The sequence below is a fragment of the Falco rusticolus genome, chromosome 2 (genome assembly GCF_015220075.1).
Source record: "Falco rusticolus isolate bFalRus1 chromosome 2, bFalRus1.pri, whole genome shotgun sequence".
In the NCBI taxonomy this organism is placed as follows: domain Eukaryota; kingdom Metazoa; phylum Chordata; class Aves; order Falconiformes; family Falconidae; genus Falco; species Falco rusticolus.
The window spans coordinates 106,891,777-106,918,392 of NC_051188.1; the positions used below are offsets into that span (position 1 = coordinate 106,891,777).

Below are 26,616 nucleotides of genomic sequence, written 5' to 3' on the forward strand. Positions count from 1 at the left end.
CCAAAAAAAAACACAATAAAAAAAACCCAAACCACTCCTACACCTTATTCAGAGGATAATGCAACTACTTATAATACACTCAGGGCACTTTATATGGAGTTGCTAGTAATACCAAGGATTAAAATGCAGTTTTCAGAATGTGAGATATTGAGAATAAACTCATCTTTAATTTATAAAAAAAAAAAAAGGTTAAAAGAGATGTTTATGTCAAGGTGCCAGAGACAGACAATTGTACAACTCACAAGGAGATGTAACTAAACTGCTTTATAATGGTGCCACCATAGCCACCCTAGGATCAGTGAAATGAAGGGGAAAAAGAAAATCCTGCTGTGGGTGAAGCTAATTCTACTCATTTAACAAAAGCTACATATATGTACTACATATGTAGTCAAAGGATCAGTGAATATTAAAATATTCCACATCTATATTTAGAATGTTGAAATGTAAATACAGTATCAAGAAACTTCAGATTTTACAGAAATCCCACCACAAAACTTCCTTTGACTTTTTCTTTCATGTTATTTCCCATACTCATTTGCAGAAGACATTTAACATGTTTAACACATTTAACACACTTCCCCCCCCCCCCTAAAAATAACTATGCACTTAAGTAAAGGAATAAAACCTGCAACGTTGAGAGACCTCTGGTATCAACTAAATAAAACTGATTAAAATTAATTAAATTTTAATATTAATTTCACATACAATAAACCTATCTTTTGCTATAAAATGCACACCTAACCTCTCATTTCTCCGTTTAGGAAAGTCATCCCTTTCAGGGAGAAGCTACTTCTAAGCATATTAAGCTTTAGTGTGTTAAGAGACATTCACAGATTGTTCTCCAATTATTTTGACAGAAGCGTACCCAGCTTTTGTCTTTAATTATTTACTGCATGGCCCCAAAATAAATCCTATAATGGGGGAGGGAAACAGAAAAAAAAACCCAAAAAAAACCACACACAACCGAACACCAAAGACTGAAAACCCAGTTACTCATCCTCTGATCAATACCATACACACATGTAAAGGTAATACTTAAGGGTATCTCAAATAAAAATTATACTGAAATAAGGAAAGAAAGAATACATATCTATCTAAAAATTGTTAAGTAAGAATCATCAGCAGATTAACAGTCATCTCACAGGCAAGTTTTTAGCTTCCTTGCCTTGAAATTAAACTTAAAAAAAGAAAAAATACCTACTGGTGTCTGCCTGGCTGCCCACGCTGATGTATCTGTCATTTCCAGGAAGGGCTGTTTGATAGTAAGTTGCCTCCTCTACCTGGGGAACCTTGGCATTCTTTGCGGTGAGGAAGGCCACAGCCAACTCCAGATTACCATTGCTGTCCTTTAAGCGTCAACAAAACAAAAAAGTGAGAAAGTCCCCTCACCCTTTTATAATTTTTCCTAACAACAAAGGTCAACGTTACAAGCAACTTACAAGATCAATGACACATTGTATTTTCAGGTGAAATATGATTAGAAAAGAAAGTTTCCAAATTTTACATATTCTGTATACTTCACCATTTTTAACCAACAGAAAGATAAAATATATTGTAAAAATTTACTTTGGTAGAAATCCATTTATTTCAGAAAAAAAATTAAAGGTCTTGTAGTGCAAGTCAATCCCTCAACAAGCATAACCAACACACACTCACAGACTTAACAGAAGCTAAATTCTTCTGAAAATCTACCATTTCATTTTTAAAGCAAGAAATACTGGCTTTTGAGGGGCAGTTGTGATTTATGCTGAATCTGAAGAAACAGCTATATGTATATATGATTTAAATTCACTAAATCCTCATTTACTATGTATAAATGGCTAAAAAGCTCTGCCTGAGGGAAACAAGGCTTCTTCTTTTTTTTAATTTTTATATATATATATATGCGCATATATATGTATTTGTGGAAACAGAACACAGCGAGACCTGCCATTCTTTACTTGCATCAAAGAACTCTTCTGTGCTATGAAAGAATTTACAATGGTTGAAAATACAGTGAAGCAATAGCAAATTAGCAAAGAGTGGCAAATTCAAGTTCTTCATTCTACATACTGAACAGGACCTGTGCATAATAGAAAACTCAACTACATCTTGACAAGAAACAATACTTAACCCATCAGGAGTTGACCAGTTGCAGTAGCACCACGGTATTTCAAAACACTTTAGCCAAAGGTTAAAGGCAAGTCAAACCATTCCTATCTTTTCATTTTTGAACAGCAGATTAATTTTTATGTCTGTAGCAGAAGCGATCAAGATTCGTTCTAAAGTGAACAAGCCATCATTATTACCTTTTTTCCCCTGAAATAAATCTAAAAAGTATTCAAGCTGGGAAGGAAGGGAAAACAAGAGTAAGAAGGGGTGGGGTTTATGGCTTTCAGAGGCAGTTAAGATATATATGTTCTGCTATAAGTCAGACATCCATCTTACCTTCAGTGCTTGTTGTAGTACCTGGATGTCATTGATACCAGTGATCTCCCTCAGCTGATTTAAAAATGTTTGCTGGTGCTAAAAACAAAAACAGATCATCAAAATAAGGTAGGAGCCAAATAACAGCAAAACCAATTACTTACAAGAATATGCTTTTCTGCAAACATTAAAAGTATCCCCATATATAAGCTTTATGCACCACAAAGGGGTAGAACCTTCATTATTCAAGCTTCTCTTAGTTTCTGCAACTTGGGCACTTTTAATTCCCAAATGTAACAGTCTGGTGGTTTGGGGTTTTTTTGGTTTGTGTTTTTTTTTTTTTTTTTTTTTTAAAAAAAAAAAAAAGAAAAAAATTGACAATGGGTGAGCTTATGCAAGATGGGTTTAAGCAACCTATATGAAGCTCCAATTGACCCTCCTGAACAAATAAAATTCCATAGCTTGGTCTTCAAAGGCAGTAGGGGGAATAGCTGACTGAACTCCCACCAAAACCAATGTCTTCAGCTCTCAATTATTCTCACCCCATTATTTCCCTAACATACATAATTCCCAGCCATACCAACCCAAAACCAAATAAATTCATCTCTACTGATCATTTCAGTATTTTAAGAGAAGTCTTATAAAAATGTCCACATGAAATACAGTTTCTCAAGAATAAACCAAAACCTTAGGAATCCACCTTAACTGCCTTCCAACACCAGTTGAATCCAACTGTCCCAAATCACACCACCAGTCAGCACCCATGACTGAGTTTAAAGTAACAGATGGAGTTAAAGGAGAATAAAAGGTTCTAGGTCTCTTAAATCACTTCATAAGATTTTTGAGGCTTTTTTTTTTTTTTTTTTTTTAACAAAAGCCTGGTCCCACTCCTGTTTAGATCCAACATTCCCTCCGCTCATGCTCAGACAGCACATCACAGAAGCAAAAAGCAGGCACTAGGCTAGAACAATCCTTGAACTCCAGTTAAACATTAAATCATCTTAACCATTAAGACAATGAAAACAGAGGGCTGACCATTGTTCCATACTAACAAATATCACTTTTCTTTTGGCAGATGGGAAAAGGAGAAAAGCTTGGCGGTATTTGCAAGTGGTTTCTTTTTTATTGTCTGCCCACCACATCCTGAACTCAAAACAATAATTTCATCTATAAAAGAGTATTTTGTAAAGTACAGCATTTTGTTTGTTAGACAAAAAGCGTATTTCCTATCAGTGACAAATAAATATTCTCCTGTTATGCTCCAAATTCAATTAAAAAGAATAAATAACTACAATTGTCTTGCAGCTACTTCTAAAACACTTCTTTTTAAAATTAATTATTTGGAATCAAATATTCCAATACCCTTATTCTCTCCTTATCACAGCTTTGTATAGAGGAGGAAATTAAGAACTGCATGAATGCTGAATTCCCCAGTGTGAAATTAACCTGGCAGGCACTACTTCATGCCCTAATAAGTTGAAATAGAAGGCGTATAGTTCAGGATGTTTATGAATTACATACACAATCTTTTCTTCATTTATGATCCTAAGGGACGCTTCTAACAATCCAATTTGCCTTTTTTTTTTCTTCCTTTTCTTTTTAAAAACCCTGCTATTGGCACAAGAAAAGTGAAGTGAAGCAGGAGGACAAACTCCCACTCTATCCCCATCCCTCACCCCCTCATTTGTTTACTCTGTGCATTTCATAGCACTGTACAAAGGCAGGACTTGTTTCCCCTGTAAAGTTGCTTTTCTGCCCCTGGGTCTGGCAAGAAGCAAAGAATAGAAACAGAATATTTGGGAAAAGTAATTACAACAGCATTAAAATCAGCAGGAGCAATTCAAGGGCAGTGCATGGCAGCAAAAGGGATTTCTTTTTGTATTTGCTACTAATGCGACAGTTTATAAAGCAGAAAATAGTTTCACTATCAATTATTATAACAACAAGTTATAATGGTTTTATGTATCTTCCACAATATATACAACACTTGGAAAGGCTGACTGGAGGATATTCATTGTTCACAGAGATTTGGAAAAGACAGAAGAGACACAGTTTACCAACAAAGAATCTCTTCGCAGTTCAAAATATTGGCTGTTAACTTATGAGCACAGCTGTGACTTATAAACCTAGCCATCTGTAGTTTATACACAGATTTCAGTATTGCAGTGCAAAGCTGTGGTTTGAGGTCCCCTTCCCAAGGACATAGACATTTAGCAGATCAGAACCAGGCCCAGGGATGCTGCTTTCTCATCAAGCAACAATTTACGTACCTAAACTCTTGGCCTTAAAAAAAAAAAGTAGATTTAAGGCACTCAGCTCCAAAATTTCTAACTGGTAGTTAATTGAACAACACAGAGACTATATAAGCATCCTAGTTACAACTGACAAAAATTAAGAGGAAAATTAGCAGTTGTCCCAAATACCTTTAAGGGGACCTGAACTGCTCTGGGGTCACAAACACTTGGCTTAGACATTACTGGCTCTTCAGGTAAACATGGACAAGCTGCCATTAAACTCTAACTGAGCTTCAAATCACACATAAGTTAAAGAATGACGATAAAATTTCCTTCCTAGAAGGGGAAGGACAAAACATAAAAACAAAGCAACAAAACCAGTGTAATTTAAGTTGTTTCCACCTGATCGATATGTTCTCTTAATACCTGCCAACAGACTAACAGGACTTCAGAAACAATTATAAAACTGCGTAAGGCGGCTAAAAACTTCTTAAGGCACCATTTGACTGGTGGCCTTCTCTTCCACACATTCACCATGTTCCCCTCATCCTCTCAAATCTAATATAGCTGACAATCTCTACTGCACACAGACCTTTCCTGCAACTGCATGTTTAACTTTGCCATTATTCTCCTTTACTGTTATATTGATATGTTACCACCCATGAAACTGTATTAACACAGGTAATTATATTTCTTTTCATTACAAATGACAGTGCAGGCAACTACTATCAAACTTCATTCATTAATCAAGGGTGTGAGATCCAATTTTCTTTTCTGTTTTTCTTTTCACTTACAAAGTTTGTGAAATACAATCATACCTAAATTCAGAGAGCTAATACTACTTAGTTCTTGATGTAACTAATTTAGTGCATCTGTACTAGACTGCAGAAGTCAAAATGGGTAAAGTTTATTTGTTTTGAATTACACTCCTCTAGTACAATAGATGATTTAAAAAAAAATATTTCACTGTTACCCATGACCGAAGTTCAGACATCAATTTCTAATGCAACTGTTAAATAGTTAAGTCCCTTCTGTACTGTAACTAATATTTAATATAATACTTAGGACTTCTACATACAAAGTGAGCCACTCTCCTTACTCCTATTAATGCTCCTTCTGATTACATCTACCCTAGAAGCTTTACTTTTCCCAGAGCTCATGCTAACTTGAGCTGAAGTGACTGTAGCATATAGAACCTCAAGTATCCCCAAACACTAATGTAGATACTCTCAACAATTATGATCTTGATTCACTCAAAGGCTTACCAAAAATACAAAAATACCCGAAAGAGCTCACCCTACACTAAAGCAAATCCAAAACCCAAAGGTGGTGGCATACAAGTATTTACAATTGTCTGAAGCATCTATACTAATGTGTCAGGTCAGTGAGGGAAGATTCAGAACACAACTACAGAAAAAAGTTGCCATCTTTTTTCAATACAACTCTTCCCCGATTCCCTCTTTTTCCAACCTTGCATTAGGAGAGGCTCAAATTCTGAATTATAACTCACTGTCCATTAATTCAATTTAATAAGCAACCTCCCTCTTCAAACGCAGATCCAAAAAGATCATTCCAACAGAACCAGGTGCAACTACTGAAATTCTTTTGGATCCTATTCGCTTATACCCACTTCTGTTCGCCATCCTTTCCTCAAACTTACGAGTGATTCCATAGTTTATCTATAGCACAGATTCTCCAGTTTAGTAGTCAGGACTCCACATATATCTACAGTGCAGCACCAAATGCGTTACAATATATGTGCACACATATACACGACATACACACACACACACTCCACGTAGCTTGATCTGCATTTGACTCAGTTCTAAACCAGCTCCAGGACTCTGCCTATGACACCAGACCCTGCCGGTGCAAGTGCTAGAGGGTAACCCAAATCCCTGGCCTGACAAAGGGGATGGCTCACTGATGCTATAGCCGCCCTGAGATCCAGCTGCTCACACCCCTCAGTCCCACCACACCAAGCAGTAATCAGTTCCCTGGGGCTTTCATGCATGACCTATTCCCAGCCTTCCCCCTTCCCTCTGGCTCTCCGAGGTATGCAATATGTATCTCCAGGCTTTTAGCTCTTGGAAGATGTTAACTAACAGGAAATTCTCCCATTTTCCTGGATGGATGCCAAATTTGTGTATTAGGAATACATGCCCTTATTTCCAATTCTTTCCTTTTTCAGCCATTCCTCCCCTCCTCTCAGGAAATGCCCAATTAAGATTATCTGGTTTATAACCTCACACAATAGCATATTCAGTAGCTGTGCCAGCTAGTGAAGCAGAAAAGGATCTGTACTATTATCTGCTTAGGGAGATACTGCACGCAAATTAGTTCCACAACAGTACTGTAAACTCTGACAACTTATCAAAAATCACAGCAAAAAGCTAAATTACAGAAAAAAGGTAAATCTCAATTTGACTAATTCTGAATCATACTGCAGATAAATTTGGGAAAAAAAGTTAGCCACCTTTTGATCTGTTTATTTTCTCATCTCTGCAGCTTCTGAAGAATTATATGTAAGCTTTGGCTTTATTCATGCAAACATCCAAATATTTTTATTTGTAACACAAGCATTTTCAAACTTAGAAGACAGAACAACCCTCTTCAGTTTCCAAGCACAGAAAAAGTCTCATGTTTAGTAATAAACAAGATGGTCCAACCACTACCAGAAGAAATCAGGGCCTACTGCCTCACTACACAGTTCATTTAAATAGGACATAATGAAAACTAACTACAGAAATCCCTTCCTTCTCAAGGGTTGAACACTTGTACTAGAGACAAAAAGAAAGGGAAAAATGCAAACGCCAAGAACAGCATCCTGACTCAGTCCCTTCACACAAAAAATGCTTACTTTGCTTTCCAGTGGAACACCGATTTAGAAGAGCTATTTGTTGGAGGAAAACCCAAATGACACTGTACAAAATATTTTATATTAAAGACAAGTCTACTGTAACCTGAGCTGCAGACTGTCTGCAGACAACTAATAAGCTAGTTTCCTCATATGATGTTGCTGTAATGAGAACACAGAGATTAGAAGAATGTAATCCTCTATAAAAAGGATTTAAGTTTCTGCTACAAACAAACAAATGAAGAATAGTTAACATACAAAAGACAAGCATACTAAAGACCCTCAATTACTACTGTGAATGTCATTTTCTGCCACATTAATCATATCTCCCAGGAACAGTTAAAAGGCCCACATACACTGCTAAGTATTATGGCTTCCAGCAATGCAGATACATTAACCACCTTCTAAATAAACTGTTGGTCAAGTTCCAAATAGGCAAATAAATATTGACTCCTTCCATGAAGATGCTAAGCTGAAACAGAGGAAACACACAGTCAGCTCCAGAAGGCTTCGCTGCATGTCTTTGCTCTCACCACCTCTGTCCTCAAGGTTTTTCTGTGTGCGTGTGTGCAAAATGAACATACATATCTAAATAGGTAAATTTAAAAGTAGGCATATGTATATAGAAGCAGTATTTTGCTAATGCAAAGACCAAGTTAAATCTCTGCACTGGTTGAAGGCATTCATTGTTACAGTACCTCCTAAAGCACAATTAATTCAGTTCCCTTGCCTGGTATCTACTAACTGGGTTGGTTTCCTTTCATTTGGTCACAAAAAGAAAAACCTCTTACATGACACTGTACCCTCTAAGAAAGTAGGTAAATATATATTTTTATACGCACCTAAATGGAAAATGTATCTCAGCTTTGGCTTGGACAAAATCACCTGTGGGGAGCAAAGGACATGCACAGAGACCGCAGACTCTCAGTCTGGGACTGCTCTGCACAGCCTGCCAACACCTGCCAATTACAGCAGCAGCTTGTGCAAGGTAGGTAATTACCCACCTGCAACTGGACTGAAAGCACACTTACTTCAAGGAGGCAAAAGGGCACACTGTAGGGCAGTAACTTTCAGCCAGCAACAGCCTGGACCAAACAAAAGTTTAATGGGGAAGAGGCTTGAGTGCATTACTTATATGCATACAGTCCCCGTCCCGTCGTGTCGTCCCCGTCCCCCCCGAAAAAGTAAAGGAAGGATTCGTCTTAGTCATTGTGCTATATAACCTCTATTCTTTATAAGACAACACTCAGAACACTTTCACCATATTTCTATGGCTTCCATGGGCAGTAACAAAGCTGTACTGCTTCAACTGAAAATGCTTTAACAAGTGACTTTTCAAGGAACGTCAAGATTTGATATTAAGGTTTCTACACAACACAAGAGCATGCATTCATGTAAACAGTCGCTATTCCGAGCCTTACATATGCAGCCCCCCGCCTGCCCCCCCCAAAAAAAAAATGAACTCTCATTTACTCTTAACATCTAACACAAATTTATTTTAATTCAAGCAAATATTTAATCTTTTCCAAATGAGATTTTAGAGAGGCTTGAGGAGTTTGGTTTGTATTTACTGACAGTAAATATAAGGCAAACCCACCTCAGATAGTTACACACACTTGCAAAATCACAGAAGTTAAATGTGATCCAAATCATCACCTACGTGGGGAATACTCTTGCAATGAGCAGTAAACCCTGTCAGTTCACAGGGAGAAAGTCAGGAACTTTCCAAACCCTTCCACTCACAGGCAGGAAATGTGGCCTCACACCCTTTCTTCCACATTTACACGGACAGCACAGGGAAGGAATGAGAACCTAAAACCAGATTTCTTACACAGCTCAGGAGGGAGAAGAGTAAAGCAAGAGGGAAGCATCACTTCATTATATATGGAACTTCCTAGGCAAATTCTGGGGTGCTAAAGAATTCGAGTAATAATGCAGCTGGAAGAGGCACCACCGAGTACGTAGATACAGTAACATGGAGAGCATTCTGAAAGCAACAGAAACACACTTCCTTGCACGCATTTAGTGGATTTTGTCTCATTTCCCCTCAGGCCACAGAAGTACTGAAACTCAGCCCTGGACTCCAACTCAATTGCGCTGCAGGTCTATTGCCTGGATTACAACTAAACATGTTCCGGTTATATTATGAAGACATTCCATTTTTCTCGACTGAAAAAACCCAAACCAAAATAAAATAACAACAACGAAGAAAACAGTGGCTGAAGGCAACAGGAGCAGCCACTATAAAGACAAAGCAAGAGCAAGCACTAGGAGGACAGCAAAGCCGTTTAAAGTAACTTACAAGACCACAATAATAAATGGTGTGATCTATGACAACAGTAGTATTAACTGGCTCAAAAACTTTTGTCATTTCCATCAAAGTAACATTGTTGAAAATCAGTCCTCCAAACCAAAGAACGAACAACCAACAAAAACATGATTGAAGTTCTATCTTAAAATTAGGTTATGAGCTGATTTATGAACACTGTTGCTCAAGTGAAGAATTGCTAAGCTTCACACTTCTAGCTCTGATTACTCCTAAACATGCTTCACTGAAAGGTTGATAATCAAGAGACGATAACAGCCTTACTACTTACTGAAAACACAAAAGGTGTCAGAAACGTAAAGTTACTGAGTTTTGACATCTGTATGTTTTAAACCACCACCATGCTCAGCACAATAGTGAGCTTCCCAATATTAATGACAGCAGCTCTAAAAATTAACTACCATACAAATCAATGAGATTTTTAGTTTCATTTAACTAGCTGCAACTTCAGGTTGTATTCACTGGAATGGCCACAGGAAAACTTGCTTTACAAAAATCGCTTTTGATTCTTACACACTCCATTAACTGTGACAATAATTAACAAAAATATCTCTGCTCCAATCCAAACCTGATGGGCGATTAGCGTTATTGGTAGCAGTAGGGGGGTCTTTCAAAGCACCAGTACAGCTTCCCTGTAAACTATGTACAAATTCTGAAGGATTCCTCCAAGAACCCACCCGTGGAAAACAGCTGGGCAGCACCACGTACCAGCGGCATGCTGCAGCCTCAGTTCACATCCCAGTCCCACCTCAACATGTTCAGACTCCAGCACCAAGAAAGCTGCGAACAGCATGTACAAGCCACAGCACATTAAAACCAGTGGGCTCAATGACAGGTGACACTACACAGACAGAAAGGAGGCGGCAGCTGGAGGACAACAGATATACAGCTAACTCGCTGTGTATATAAACATATGCATACATACACACACATATATATACACATACACACTTCGCAATCACTCCTGGCTACTTTCTGTTGTAAAAGCTCCCTTCTTAATTTTTTTCTTCTGTTCATAGACATGCCTAAACATTACACTTTACAGTGTCTGCCCTGGCAGTATCACCAAGACACAAGCTTTCTCCTCGCAGGAAAGACTATTGCCCAGGCCATCATAATTTTACTGTAGCAGCTATTAAAAATGTCTTTTTGAATGTCTGTCAAATAATTCATAAAAATCTTGTCTTTCCAACGTCTAAAACAACGCTGTGAAGATCCACATTTTAACTTCCCACTTTGAGATATTTTCCTTTACATCCCAATCACTGTTTAATCCATCATGCCAAACACAAGCTATTCCAGCTCACTTTTCAGGCTCTTCAACAGTCCTTTCATCACCCATTTATTATCTGTCACTGAAAGGCTAAAACCTACATCTCAACTTGAGAGGGCAGTCCTACCAGCCCATTCAAGTGTTTAGCTCTTTTGATATTGTTTTTTTTTTTCCCCCCAAATAGCCATCATGCCAGTCTCACCCTGCTCTGCACAGTATGTAAGAGTTCCCAAGAAAACAACATCAAGCTAGCCCCTTCGCCTTCCTCACCCTGCTGGATAATGAGGAACACTCCAGGAAAAAATAGAACCAACTCTGGAAGCTGCAAGAAAGCTGCAAGAGTCCTCAGATCTGTGGGATCCCAGTCCCTGCAAATACTTGCGAACAATAACATTTGAAGGGGCTGTCAGACCACAAGCTGCTCCTGACAAGTCAGCTGCCCTTCCCAGGCAGTAGCTCCTGCCAGTATGGGCCAGCCTAGGCTGGTGTTGCCAGATGCCACCCGCTCTGGCCACGAGCCACTCCTGCCTTTGAGCCAGCACCACCTCTTGCCTGAATCTCCAGCAAGCCAGCCCAGGCTCTCAATAAACTATCATAAAGCCACTCTTCGCTTTTAATTAATTTCCTGCTGACTTTGTGAGAGCCACAGGGGGGAGAGGGCAAGACCAAGGCTGTGCCTATTTCCACCAGATTAAACTGTTGTGGAGCAGCAGCCTTATGAGAATGAGTTGTTTCTCTGCCTTTATTTTAACCCTGTTTTTATCTAGCGAGATAAACGGGGCCGGGGGGGAAGACTCTCGCAATCCTTCTCCTACTTGGGCACTACTGCAGAAAACTTACTCCAAAAAGAAATCGATAGAAAATTCATACAACAGGGATCTGATGCTCCTGGTATGTCTCAGCAGTCCTGCAAAGGAACACACATGCTCAGGGCTACTCCTGCATGGGCTGAAGCCCTGTGTGCTGCACTCAGCTCCCTGGTTTGGGTGTTCACACCTAGAAAGATTGAATTTACTGCAACTGTTAATGGCACAAGTATCAAAGATCCCACCTCACCTCAAACAACTCCACTACGTGTCCTAGGTAAGCAATACCAGGGGAGGTTTCACAAACAATTTTTCCACACAAAATTCAGACTACTATAGCCCAGAAATCCTAAACAAAAGTCAAACTGCAATTTTTAAGATAAATCTGTATTATGAAGATTCCATGTTATTATTCAATAGCAAGGACGCATTTGGGCAGAGAGCTCAGCTGTCTATTTTGAATAGGAAGAAAAAAAATTAACAGAACGCCTTTCAATAAAGACTTTTCCCCCTAGTCCAATTAAAAAAAAAATTACTAACCTGAATTCCTAAAAAGTGGGCTTTGTGATCACAGAGTGTGCTCAGACCCAGAGACACCCGCCCTCCCTGGCCACCTTCAGCAGCTGGGCCCAACCCCAGGGCTCCCCACCACCCTCAGCAGCAGCCCCAGGCTCCCTAGCAGCTTGAGCAGGCAGTGTGCAGCTCCCGATCATGCTGCCTGCTGCTGCCCCCCTCCCAGGGCCAGAAGAAGTTAGGAGAGACAACACAGGGAGCTGGAGAAGAAGAGTGGATGAGAGTACCTCCACTCTACTGCAGGGATGTCTTCCAGGAGTGAGCTCATCCTGCAGCCTCAACTGATCACCCCAAATTCTAACCTGAGGTGCATTACAAAATTAAATTCCATCAGAAAAGTCATGCACCCTTATTTGCAGCACTCAGTAAAAATATTTAATAGCTTATCCTGCCTGCCACTAATAATTTAAAAAAGAAAAAAAAAAAAAAAACCAAACTCCTGTGAAGAGACACACATTGTTAGCTTGGGGGGGGGGGGGGGGGGGCAATAAAACAAATAAACTCCACAGAACAACTAGACTACAGATAACTAAGTCACCTAAAATCCAGGACAGTATTTAACAGGCTGCCCGCAAGGTGATGGGTTTCTGACAGCAGTTCCAGCTTCTCCGGTGAGGTGAGACAGCCTTCCCTGGGTCAAGCGCCAGGAAGGCACGGGCACGTGCTGCATCCCTGCAGAAAGGCCACTGCAACACCACAGACTGTCAGCCTGTGAAGGTCAGCAAGCAGCTTTCCTTTTCATTAGGTAGTAACCTCAATGGATGCAGATGACATTAGAATCAAGATGAACTTCAAACACAATGGAGACACTGTAGTATTTAAAGATGTGTTGAGATTTGCACTGAGGATCAGCATGTAATTTTACTACCTCAAAATCAAAGAAATAGCAAATTTAGCAATGTATTCTTTCAAGGAGAAAGAAAAAAAGCTAATCTTGAGAATATTTGTTTTGGTTTTGTTTTTTAATGAACTTTGAATTATCTTCTATTGAAACGCACATTTGCCTCAGCCCCCACAGAAAGCTGAACATGTTATATTCTAATATATGACAACATGGTCTCAAAATCTTACAACTTTGGTTTGCAACTGCTGTTTGTTGTAACTTAGCCCTGTCAGTCTCCCCTACTCTTGGCAGCAGCGTGGCACTATCATACCGTAGTGACTTTCTGCCATCCTTCATCACTGCATACCTAGCTGAAACTTCACATGCTGACTTGCATAAAAGTGGTATGAAACACTCCTCTGAGGAGTTCACATTTCTGAAAAATGATGTGAAACATAAAAATTTTGAATTCTGCGCTGCCTTCCTAGCCACAGTGTTATGCCAACACATTCCCCAAACAACAACAGAGGTAATAAACTCCCAGCAACAAAATCTTCACCCCTTTTCTACTCAGTAAGGTCATGAAGCAACAGTCTTCAGCATTTTTGCTGGGGATAGCAGGCTGATGCAAACTCCTTCCCTGGTCCACAACAGCACAGCAGAGCCTGTACACCACACACATCCCCTCTCAGCACTAGGCAGCAGGTGGCACATTTACCAGTTGCCTTTAAATCAGGCCCAGAAAAAGCTTCAAGGTAACACGCCAAGTTACCAAGAGCTGGAACTGACGATGATGGGGCAATCTGTCTATAAATCCAGAGGCTACCCAACAGACCAGCTGACTGTACCCAAAAAAGCAGCCAAGTCTGCTTCAAGTGAAGGGACAATTACAGTCCAGCCAGGGCTGTCACAAGAAATGCTCTGTGGCTTTTAGCACTAAGTCCCACAAAAAACATGCAAGACTAGAAGGAACTTTTAGAAGTTGCCAGTAAGATGTTGGTTATTGTTTAATTTCCCAACAAGTAATGGAATACAGAGAGAAAGAGAAGACTTAATTCTAGTACCCTATTAAAAAAAAAAAAGTTATAAGCTTAGATGCCTGAATTAAAAAAGCTTGCCAATTACTACCACCAATAATTAAAAGGTTCTAATGTAAGAAAAGAAAACAGTAGTGGGCAAGTCTAAATTCAAAGAGCACGGTCATCAAACAGGTGAGAAGTTACATGAGACACACATGCAAAATTTCAAGAAAAGAAGCTGACAAACGGGAAAGTAGGTAATACCAAGAACAGGAAAAATTGTAGGCTGTCCAAAAGCTACTTAGCTTAAAAAAAATTAAAAAAAATCATATTTACAAGCTTAAAAAAAAACCACCAACTTTCTCTTATGTATTTTCCTATGATTTTGTACCAAAACAAAGCAAAGGTTAAAATCTGCAAAAATATAAAATGCTTTCTCAGTCATAACACAAGATTTTGGGGATACAATGAAATATACAATATTCGGTCCTTTAACCAGGCCAGTTACACCTATGCACTTTTGAAAGCGTTAAAAAAGAGAGTAGAGGAGAAATTCCTTCTTCAAAGCAGCACATTTTCAGAGGAATGAAATGAAACCAAACAGAAAAGGGAAGTGGAGTAGGAGTCTATTCTCACCACCTCCTCCTCTTCCAGAGATGATGAAGAACGCCACGTGCCTGTGCATACCCAGCCTTTTCCAGATGCTTACTTTAAAGCACTCAAAGCATACACCTGAATGTAAATGAATACTATTTTCAACTTCCACGTAACACTTCTTTTTGTCCGGCTTAATCCTAGTAAAAACACAGCTGAACTCAACTTGTCAAAATGTGGGGATTTTTAATTGAATTTTATTGAAATTCAGAAAAACAAATTTGTGGTTTGAGAATAAGAACAGAAATTTTCAGCACAGGTACCTGACTTTTCTTGAAGTCGTACAGCTGTGAGAAGAACAGCTATCACAGAAACCACGCACAAACTCAAGCCCAGTATTTACTGTTCATCAAAAGTAACAGATAGCATTAAATACAGCTACACAATTCACAAACCAAAATTTTTACATCTCAGACCCTAATGTCAGGTGAACACCTTGTTCTAATTAAAGGGAGCCCTCTGGATTATGGGGTACAACATGAGGGAAACAATGAATTGTCAGTTTGTAGGAAGGAGCCACAGAGGTGTATATAATGTCACTATATCACGTGCATTAATTTCCATAAATTCTGCCTAGACCACGATAAGATACCAGGGTCAATAAAATTTAAACAGCTATGGATCATGCCTTCAAAACGCTAATGCCCCTCTGAAAAGCTTCTATCAAATACATTATTCTGTCTACGTGTGCTTATTGTAAAGCTTAAAAATATGTTTTCACCTGATGGCTAAAAAAGCTTTAGTCAAGGATATTTAAGCAGTGTCTGCATTTACTCAATGCCTAAACTTTGATAAGCTTGACAGTTGCCAGGTAGTTGATAATAGAATCATTTTAGAGGAAGTGCTGTGCAGGGCATTGTTTTTTTCAGCAAGAATCGACCAGTTAAAATAATTCAGAGACCTACTATAAACAAAAGCATCAAGTCACAGCTGTGCATATCAGAATAAAAACTATTAGAGTTTAGAAATTATTAGAGTTTAGAAATATCAATATTTCTGTTGCGCTTTAAAAATATATATATATATGTATATGTTTTACATACACAAATCTGTGTCAGGCAATGTTTCCAAAGCTAACCTAGTTGCACTCCACCCTTCAAGCTGTTCCACATCACATGTTATTTGGATTCCACCTCTCTAACATCCTTACTCCAGAGAGCTACATTAAAAGTGTGGACACTTAGTGTTGCCACCTCTCACAACAGTGCTATTTCTGTTAAAGTCCCATCATCAGGTAACATCAGGTTTCAGGAAAACTTTCATGCTGATGGCTTTCAACGTGCTCCTGAACTTCATCCATTATGGCGAAGATAAGCAAAAGTACGTAGCCAACAACATATTAAAAAGAATGAAAACTACAAAAACCTAACTGTAAAAAAACCAGTGCTGCCTTAAGCTGCAAGAGTCTACATCTATATAGATTGAATACTTTCATTGATTTTCAAATGATTATCATTAATGTTACTAAATACATGGAAAACAAGTCCATAAGTAAGTGGACAAGAACTCACAAAGCCTGCCACACATGACTGAAGTTGTCAGCGTCCCCCACTCATGACAGTGTGCCAATCCGTCCTTTATACCATCTCAGGACCCAATTCTTTCTTCAACATCACAGGAGTCTCAACATTGACTCAAAAGGTTGCTTAACATCTTATTCATGTTAAAGCCTAAAACCACACATTTTGCACCATGTTCACCAGGAAAACTACTACGTTGTCCAGTAGGTTAAAACCACCCTTCTGCCAGAAGATACAGCCCTGCAGCTATCAGCAGAAGGGAGCACAACACCACAGCCGCTCCAGATCACAGACCAGTGTATTCACCCCAAATATCCAGGCAGGGAGCTGTAACCCATGCAGCAAAGAGACAGACTCAAATTCCCTTTACTCACTTCTGAAAACTGGGAGGGTATCATAGAGCAGAAAGGTGGTATGAACAGGATCACTCAAAAAGAAGTTTCATGAAAGTTTTCTATTAGTGGTCTATAGAGCCCTTAGTTAGTCTTTTGAAAGTTCTGAAGTCCTAAAGAAATCTAATGATAAAGAGATCTAAAGCCTGCAATACAATGAAAGCACGCAAAGTTTAATGTTGAAAAAAAGCAACATTTTAAATAGTGATTGTCCTCAACTATGGCACACAGTACAGTTGCTCTCCATTCTACCTAAAAGTTTACTTGAGGTGTGTTGGTACAACACAATTTATGACAACATTTATATTCAGCACAGCATTAATGTAAGGTAACATTAAAAAATAAGACATGTGCTGTTCAGAACACTTTATTGCCAAATTAAGAGTTACAAGCGTTTGCAAAAAAACAGCAAGAGATGCCATTTGCCAATGTGATGCAGGAAACAGGAAAAAGTATTTCGTTTTACTTGGCCCAAAGCCTGTAGCATCATACAAAGCATGTCCCTGTATCCTGCTCAGCAGTAAAGCATCTCACCGCCTCATCTTTACCTCAGTCTCACAACTTTAGATTACTTTATCACTATATTTATTATTTGAAAGAAAGAAAAAGGGGGAGAAAACGAATTTATCAGAAAAGTTTCAATTTTACACACTTTACATACAACTAACTTGATATTTACAGTACTAGCTTTTCCCTGTTAATTATACTTGAGCACCCGTTAACTAGAACTTTATGCGCACCACAGTTCCAAAGTGAATGGAAGGAGTTACCACCCCACCTATTGTACACTTAGCTCTCTGGCAGAAGTCACATGCGAGTTATGTTAGTTTCACTGAATTAGTGAAACTGAACTACTATTCACTACAGTTAAGTATCTCCTATGGTTGGTAGGTTGGCTTCTTAACAGCACCTCAACTGATGAGGTGTAATCATCAGCTAACAGAGACGGTCTTTTACTAACAGGGAAAAAACAAACGAACCAAAAAAAAGACCGACATCTACCTTGAATTCAGAAAATAATTTTGGAATATGTTGTCACAACAGCTTCTCCCGCATTACTTAACCTAATCTCTGGCTCGCTATTTGCATTGTGATGCTACACTGATACCCCAAGCAGGAGTCAACAGCCCCCTGGTGAGAAGCTGAATTCTCTCAAATTACCCACTGACCAAAGATCAACACATCAGTAATTCAGTCACTGGGTTTTGATGGGAAAGTTTTAACACATCTATCTAAAACCAAACAAAAATCCAAACACAAAAAAAACCCAACACACACACAAACCTTCACTATGACTTGGTGCAACCTTCCCTGCCTTTACATAATCAGACTGGTTATCACAAAAGAACTGGAAAGCAAAAGTGCTCACAATACTTTTGTTTCCCAGAGAAGCTGCTCCCAGACATGCGGCTTTTCAACTCAATGAAAGTAGAAAAGACTTTCCTGTCTAGGTCCAGGTCCTGGCAACACACACCCCTCCAAATTTTAAAAGGTTTTAATATTCTCTTTAAATTCACTTCAAGGATTTTAACAAAACCAAAAGTTGGGCTTTTAAAGGAATTTATTCCTAAAGGAAAATATATAAGTGAAGACACAGCTCTTAATCTTTTTGTTTACATTTTAAGCTAAGGAGTATCAGGACTGTCACATTTGACTCTTAACTTTTGCCATACGACCAGCTGGGAATTCCAAATCAGCATCTTGATTACAGAAAGCTAAGAGCAATAAAACATACAGGAACCCTAGAAGCACCCCTGGGTGCCTCAATAACCGCCTCCTCCACTGGCACCAGCAGCAATGGCTGTAACGGGGTGACTGATGCAGCACCCCAAATAATTCCTGGCACAGGTGACGTGCGAAGGTTAGACACCTCCCAGCCAGTTCTGCAAAGATCTCAGACCAGCCTGAAAAGGCAGCCCCCAACTCAGCTGGCGCATGGGTAGATTTAACAACCCTGCCACTGCACCAGTCCCCAGCATCCCAGGACATCCCTCAACCCAAGCATGCACGTCACTGAAGTTACAGTGCCAGCTTCTCGCAGATTGAATAATCACTGTCAACACTTGGGTGGGTTCTTCAGCCAGGAAGAAGAGAAGATGTAGCCAAAACCAGAACAGAAAATACATCTTTTATTTCTCTTCAGTTAAAGAAGGCCATGAACACCAACAGAATTCACAGGATTAAAGAGATGCAACTTCCTGCTTTAACATATCCTTTCTTTCAGGCGTAAAAGTGCAAGAAAAGCAACTGTTCAATTATCCTCCCACTTATCTTTACAAAACACTTAAAAATGTGAAATATTTTTCTGTTTTGAGACATGGGTAATCAGCTTTTTGACCTTTTCATAGAAGCTGATGAGTTCCATCATCTTTTGTAGCTGCTGCTCCTAGTAGCTGTAGATACAGGGTTATCCTAAAAATATATATATATATTTAGGGAGCAATAAAGATATTTTAAAATAATAGTATAAAAGGTTAACAGGAAATGTATACATCTTACATTATCATATTCTGAAACAGTATTTTTCTTTCAAGGTATAAACCAGAAGATATTTAAAGCGATTATTTCAGACAGAGGCTAACAATAGTACTATAGTTGTAAGCTCCTGCTACAACAATCAAAATTATTACTGAACTTTTGTGAAAGGTTTTCTACAATGCAACAAGCAAAAATGCTATTGAAGGTTTACAGAAAGGTACAGATTGATATTACACTATACCAAGAAAAAAATTCCAAGATTCAGCAGGATTGCATAGCTACCACAAAAATACCCAACCAAACCTAACCACACCCACACATCCTCCCACCAAAATCCATCAGAACATCCACAAAACCAGAAAGCATTCAGCATACCAGTCTGACAAGGGCTTTCCAAATTACTTTGAAACACTGACCTTTTCACACCTTGCTTTAGCTTTCAGAAAACCCGAAACAGGAATCTATGTAGAAGGTGTAACTACAAGTAATAAGAACTTTTTTTTTAATACATAACGAGGTGTGTGTATATCTAAAAGCATAACTCCATAGCACTTCAAATAATTTCTGCAAATTACTTAGTAGATGGTGCAAACGTATCCAGTAAATCAGTCTGGTTATTGGCCAAAAGAGGTAATAAAGCCTTCAAGACCAGCAGTAGTAGCAGGCATAACCCCCCATATTCAAGCATATTCAAGGGGCCTGCCTGCTACACAGTCCAAACACAGGCAGCCCAGCCCGTTCACGGGCAGATATGTAACCCATCCTCATTACATGACCTGGGGTGCATTTCTCAGGAGAGGACACCTGCGTGTTGGTCACAGGCCAGAGCAGCTCTGGTCACATGATGAGAGCAGGAGCCAGAGCCTCTCAGATCCACTGGAGAGTCAGGCAGGCAGGCAACCCTGAACTCAACTGATTAGAACACAAAGATTTTAAAGGCTGTATCCTCAGAAGGTTGCCACCTACCGAGATGAAGAAAAAATAAAAATAAAAAATAAGCACAACTCCCACAATACCTTTCTTGCACACCAGTTCCTCGGTAGATGCTCTTTGTGATCACCTCCTGCCATTCAGGGCTGCATCAACATCCCTATTTCAATTGTTGGAGACGTATGACTGCCATCTTCCATATGAAGAAGTACCACAGTACTAAGAAATCAGTGGCCGTTGCTTTCAGGAAAGATAAGCAGTCAGTACCATATTATCTAGATTTTTCAGTAAGTACATCAAACACATGGGATGATCAGAGCAGAAGCACGCACAAGCTAGCACAATGTCCTCCTTACTACCCCAAACAAGAGCAAGGTAAAGGAAGTAAGAAGTATTAGACCTTGCTTTAAGCCATGCATTGTTTCAAGTGGTAAATATCCTTAAATGTTTGTGCTTCTTAAACAAAAAAAACCCAAACAAACAAAAAAACCCAAACACAAAGTACTAACTGTACTGACACACCTAACTTTATTCTACTACTCCTCTGATTAGACTGCCAATATGCTCCTGAATCTGAATCACAGGTCTGAAATAACAGTGGGTGTGGGAAACCAAAGGACAGATAAAACACTTTAAGTCCATCATGTATCAACCAACACTCAGTCTCTCTCCAGAAGCAGCAGAACTTGATAATACACATTGCTGAGAGGCCAGCTAAGCATCACCCTTTAAAACAGCTTCTTCATGCTGCTGTTTTGAGATGACCACACAGTAACTACCACTTACAGATGAGACACCACTGAAACACGTATGACCTCTCCAGATTATTTCTTCCAATTACTAGAAAAACCACCATTCACCCCAGCCCCTGTTGCTGAACCCGCTGTGTAAAGGACAGTGGCCGAGGGAAGGGTCTGCACAGCACCAGGGGCAGCCTGGGACCATCTTCCTCTGGGAGGAAGATTCATGTGCACCAACACAAGCTGCCCCCGTGGCAGTGGTGCAGGACTGCTTGGAGTACAGGGGATACTGCAACACACATGCCTTAGCTCTTCAGCAGCAAGAAGCCAGCCAAAAAGGCTTCTACTGGACAGAAACACAGACAAGACAAAATGAAAAGCTACTTTTTTTTTTAACTTGCCTGGCCATTTACCTTTATTCACATGCTGTCATCTATAAATACGAACATTACAGATAACCCACAGACACCTAACAACATTAGAGAAGCACAAGAGAGCTGTGACGTGATTATTTGCTCCAGGAAATATAAGCTTTAACTAGGAGTCAAGATGGCCAGTAAACATGAAAGAAAAAATTTCTTTCGACCCGATCCAGACGATTTAACTACACAATAAACTAAAGATAGCTTCAGTGGGAAATGAACTGTTTGTAGCCAAGAGCATTTATTAATACAAACTTACATCTTCAAGTACTGCTGAAGTTTGACACATACTTCCTGTATGACTGTAAGAAAACATCTGATGAACAATGTTGGGAACCACAGCTCTGAATAAGGTATGCTGATGACTCAGGCATCTCTTGGAAACCCAATATATTTCTGCTTGTATGTGGTTTCTTCACACTAACAAAAAACAATCATGACAAACTTTGAGGTCTCCAGAACAAACTCTCCTTATTTGTGGAGCATGGGATTTTCTTCTTTTGAGGGAAGACAGTGAGTTAGTGGTATGGTAACCTCTCCACCTTTCAACCATTAATCAGCGCACTATACCTTCACAATTTTTCTTCTTACACGCAAACAAACTGAACGATGTTAAAGTTCGCCATCCAATTAGCTATTCATTAGTGTCACTAAAATTAGATACTCACTTTGGAGTCAAATAGTATTTTTTTGCAAAATATTTTCAAGATTGCCCTTTCTCCACCCACCCCAGCATGTGGCTAGGGATAAGATAGGTAACAAGGAGTTTCAAATAATGTACTAATCAGATGATTCAACAGAAGTAAAAATGAAAATCCCTGCCATGAAAAAAGCTTGCTATTTTAGAGTTTCTCTAGATACTTACACAAGGAACCATCATCCACAGATGCTGATTACAACTTCAGAATTACTGGTACTTTCATTTTTTACTGCAGCGCAGATTACCAGGTGATATACCACAGTCTCCAGCCACCCTTAAAGCTTATCCTTGATTTGCAACTAAAGTAGTCCTGAACTACTGACCTGCAAGCAGTAGTTTAGCTGAAAACTGTAACCTTCAGGGTTACTGACAGAAAGCGCAAACCAGCAGCTCCGACCAGTGTGTAACAGGTATTACATAATAAATTATCTGATGCGACAATTAAGGGATTATTTAATTAAACCATCAACAACAGGTTTTGTAAAAGTTAACCTTGCTCACAAAATTTGTCAGGTTCACAGCAGCAACAAATGAAGTTGTCAAGCGCAGAAGACACACGTAGCACGGGACTTGGCAGCAAAATTCTGCTACGTTAGCCTGCTAGCATGCTCCAACTGACAACACTACCAACTGAGGAACGAAGAAACAAAATCAGTCTGTCCAGCCCTTGCCTTCCTGCTTAAGCGGCCAAAATCAGTGCTAAGTACTTCCAACTATGATAGCAGCCTTTGGCGAGACACGCCTCTCCCTCCAAATGAGCTCCCTGAAGTAAGTTGTACCACTTTAACCAATTACACTATCATTGCATTCCCACTGTCCACCCTTATGACTGGAGCCATTTAACTTCCACAATGCCTATGCCAAACCACATATACCTTTATTCTCTTATAAAAGCATCACATGCCATTAAAAAAAATAATAATAATAATCAGGGAAGGCACATCACACACAGGGGAGCCTGGGAGTCACATCACTAACCAGAACAGCTGCATTAAAGAGCAACAGTTACTTTTTTAAAAGTAATTTAAAAAGCACTGAAATTTAAATTTTAGTTTTCTTTTTCACTGGCCAGTTCAGTGGAAAGAAGAGCTTTAGAAGGCTTTTTTTTTTTTTTTTTTATAAGGAAACATTTTCCAGCAGCTCCTAGTGCACAGCAGAAGATCCCCAAGCACTGCCACTCGTTTAACCCCATTCCCGAGGCACGTTAACAGCAGTCCCCAAACCCAGCACCTTCTTACTCCAGCAAGAGCGTCACGGCGCGCCTGTGTCACACGCTGGAAATAGCGTTCACCTTTAGCAGGCGCGATGCAGGGTCACGCCGTGCATGTGCAGCATCCCCCCTCCCAGCCCGTCAAGCCCCGCCGGGGCTCGGCAGCCCCTCACCGGCCGCCGCCCCCCGTCCTGCCGCTCCGCAAGTGCAACAGGCCCGCCCGCGGCCCCGCCGCCCTCCCAGCCCGCGGCCGCCCGCTCGCCGGCCCCGGGAGCCGGCCCGGAGGGGGGCTGACGCGGGGCCGGGCTGACGGCGGCCCCCCGCTGCCCGGCCGCGCTCCCCGGCGCCTCCGCGGTCGCCCCGCCGCAGCCCGGCGCTGAAGCGGCAGGGGCTGGGGGAGGCCGCGGCACAGGGAAGGCCGGGGCCCCCGCTCGGCCGGGGGACGCTTCCCGCGGGCCCGTGCGGCCGCAGGGAGCGGGGAGGCTGCGACCCCCGCGCAGGGGGGGAGAGAAGTTGCCGGCGGGGCGGGGGCTTGGGCGGCCGCCGGAGCCGCGCTGGAGAGGAGCGGCTCCGGGAGGGGGTGGGGGCCAGGCCCGGGCGAGGCCGGCGGGCAGGGACTCGGCGAGGGGCGCGCAGCCGGCTGCCAGGCCGGGCCCTGGCGCAGCGGGCGGGCCCCCGCGGCGCGGCGCAGTGCGCGGCCCGGGCCGGTGTCTCACCTTGGCGGCGCCGCCGGGCTGCAGCACGTTCTGCTCCACCGTCATGGCCCCCGCGCGACTCCCGGCTGCGCCCCGGGCTCGGCGGGCGGCGGCGGCGGCGCCGTGCGGCAGCAGCTGGGCCGGGCCCGGGCTGGGCGAGCGGAGCAGGAGGCGGCGGAGGAGGAGGGGCGGGAGGGGGAGCCCGAGTCACCGCCAGGCGGGCGGGCCGCCGAGGCGGGCGGCCGGCATGGGGCAGCGCGGATCCGCTCAGGCCCCGCTGTCACTCCCAGCGCGGCCGCCCCCGCCGCCGCCCAGCGAGCCCGGAGAGCCGAGCGCGCCGCCGGCCCCGCCCTCGCCTCGGCCCGCGCCACCGCCGCCCGGCAGCGCCGCCCCGAGCACCTGCCCCGGGCGGAGTCCCCCGCCGCCGCGGCTGCCCCCCTCGCCCGCCGCCGGCGGGGCCGCCACCCTGCCCCTTCTCCGCGGTATTTACACCGGCCGCCTCCATCTTGGCGGCGGCGCTCCCCACCCCGCGGGACAGCACCGGCCTGGCTTCGTGCCCAGGGGGAGCAGCCCGGGCCGCTCCGCCGGGAAAGGGCCCCGCGTCCTCCCGCCGGCTGCGGGCTTCACTCCGCCCCTCGCCGGGGCAGCCCCACAGCGCTGCGCCCCGAGGGACGGCGGAGTTGCCCCCGTTCCGCAGCCGCGGCCTGACGAAGGCGAGCGGCCCCGGGGCCGCAGGGGCCGTTCGGCGGCGAGGCCCGCCCTGCGGTCGGCCCGGCCCGGCCGGCACCGGCGCCGTTCGCCTTCAAGGACCCGGCGCTCTGCGGGAGGTTTGCAGGAAATCTCAGACAGCTGCAGCGCGGGGCGCTCGTAGCGGCGACAAAGCTGAGCGCCAAACGGCACCTCAAGTGTCACATCTTCCCTCCCTACTTCGCTTTAGCGGGGTGAGCTCGGAGGCGGTGGTACGGTGTGCAGCGTTCACATTAAACGGGAACGTCCTTTAACTGTTTCGCTGCTGATTAAAGTGCGGGGACGTCTCGGGTCCCGGCAGCCGGCACTGAAGCGTGGCACCGCGGGGTGCGCGGTATGGGGAAGGGCACCGTGCCCGGGCGCCGCGGAGCGGAGGCCAGGAGAGGGAGGGGAAGGGCTCAGCTTCGGCCTGTGCTCCGGGCGGGGAAGGCCAGCGTGGGCGAGCCCCGGGGGTGCCGGGCCGTCCCGCAGGCGCTTGGGCAGAAGCGCGGGAGCGGCGGGGCCCCGGGGCGGCGGCAGCGCGGCCGGCGGTGGCAGCGGGCGGGGCGGGGCCCGGGGGCGGGCTGAGGCGGGCGGGGCCGCTCGCGGCGCCCCGGGCACCCGGCGCGGGAGCGGGCAGCAGCGCAGGGAGCCCCGGCCCGCTCGGCTGCCTCACCCGCCGGAGCGCTGGCGGCTCGTAATTCCGTACCCCCGGCCCCGCCGCACGGGCTGAGTGGTTACAGCGGAGGCTCTCAGGCCGTGACGCCGCCGCCTGCAGCTTGGACTTGAGTCAAACGCGAGCGCAGCCCGCAAAACGCTGCCCTTCCACTGGCGCTTCTGTGCGGGAGGTGTTGCGATTCGATCAGTATTTGCTCTTCTCAGCTTTGTTGCTAATAGATTGTATCAGTTCAAACGTGAAACAGCATTTCAGGCTGCAATATACAAGGCGATTTTTAAAATTAATGCTCCCAAAGATTTTCTGGTGCAAAAGACAAGGAACTATGCAGGTAATGCAATGAGAGCAGAAACGGCTTGCGAATTACTTTTCTAGGGAGAAGAGCAGAAATGATCTCTGTTCAGACTGATGACTGCATGTAGAAAGATAGCAGGAGTTTGGGGTTTTCCAAGAGAAGTTTCCTGTAGTGCTGCTGTACCAAAGCGCCAGACTAATCCCTGTGTCCTTCTCTTCCAATATCTAGCCATGCTTTTTCTCATGCAATTTTGCAGCTCCTACACTGTGTCTTTGACATAGGCTGCACTATTTGTGTTCAGATAATTTTCATCAAAGCTATTCAATGTTTATATTATTTGAAAATATTTGCCTCAATGTAGCATTTTTTTGGAAAAAAAAAATACATTTCTCTTGCAATAATTTTTTCAAGTCTTTTCCCTGTTTCAGTTGACTCGGTGGAAGAGCTTCCCTGATGGATAGAATGTGGCCAAAAGTAAAGCACTGGAAAGAAATTTTACTTTTTGTCCAACTTACTTCAAATCAGGATGGGATGACAAAGTATTATCTTCTGTTAAACCCCCCTACCAACGCAATTGTCACTTTTGAGGGCTCCTTCCCTTCCTCACTTTCCTTCAAATAAAAAAAGGCTGAGCAATCCACTCCTGAGACAGGGATTTATCATTGAAATACTGACATAATCTGAACCATAGCCATGCAAATTAGGATTCTGTCGTACATATGGTGTTGCTGGAAACCAGACAGAACGGAGTTTCATGTTAAGTTTGCAGCACAAGTTCTATATGAAGTACATTGAGCACAAGACTGGAATTCATACCTCATCAGAAAATACTAACAGTTTTATCGGGGCCACGATTTAGAA

General features: G+C 42.7%; 1 protein-coding gene across 2 annotated transcripts in view; it reads right to left on the bottom strand.

Annotated features, from left to right (window-relative positions):
- The window catches only part of USP25 (ubiquitin specific peptidase 25), a 97,959-nt gene extending 73,722 nt beyond the window's left edge, over positions 1-24,237 (bottom strand). For both annotated transcript variants that reach the window (XM_037377838.1, XM_037377837.1), the window contains exons 1-3: positions 24,080-24,237; positions 2,428-2,505; positions 1,202-1,346 (exon numbers count right to left, since the gene is read on the bottom strand). In XM_037377838.1, coding sequence (XP_037233735.1) covers positions 1,202-1,346; positions 2,428-2,505; positions 24,080-24,124 — 268 coding nt within the window. In that variant the 5' untranslated portion in view covers positions 24,125-24,237. The remainder of the gene's footprint in view (positions 1-1,201; positions 1,347-2,427; positions 2,506-24,079) is intronic.
- Between the last annotated feature and the right edge of the window lie 2,379 nt (positions 24,238-26,616).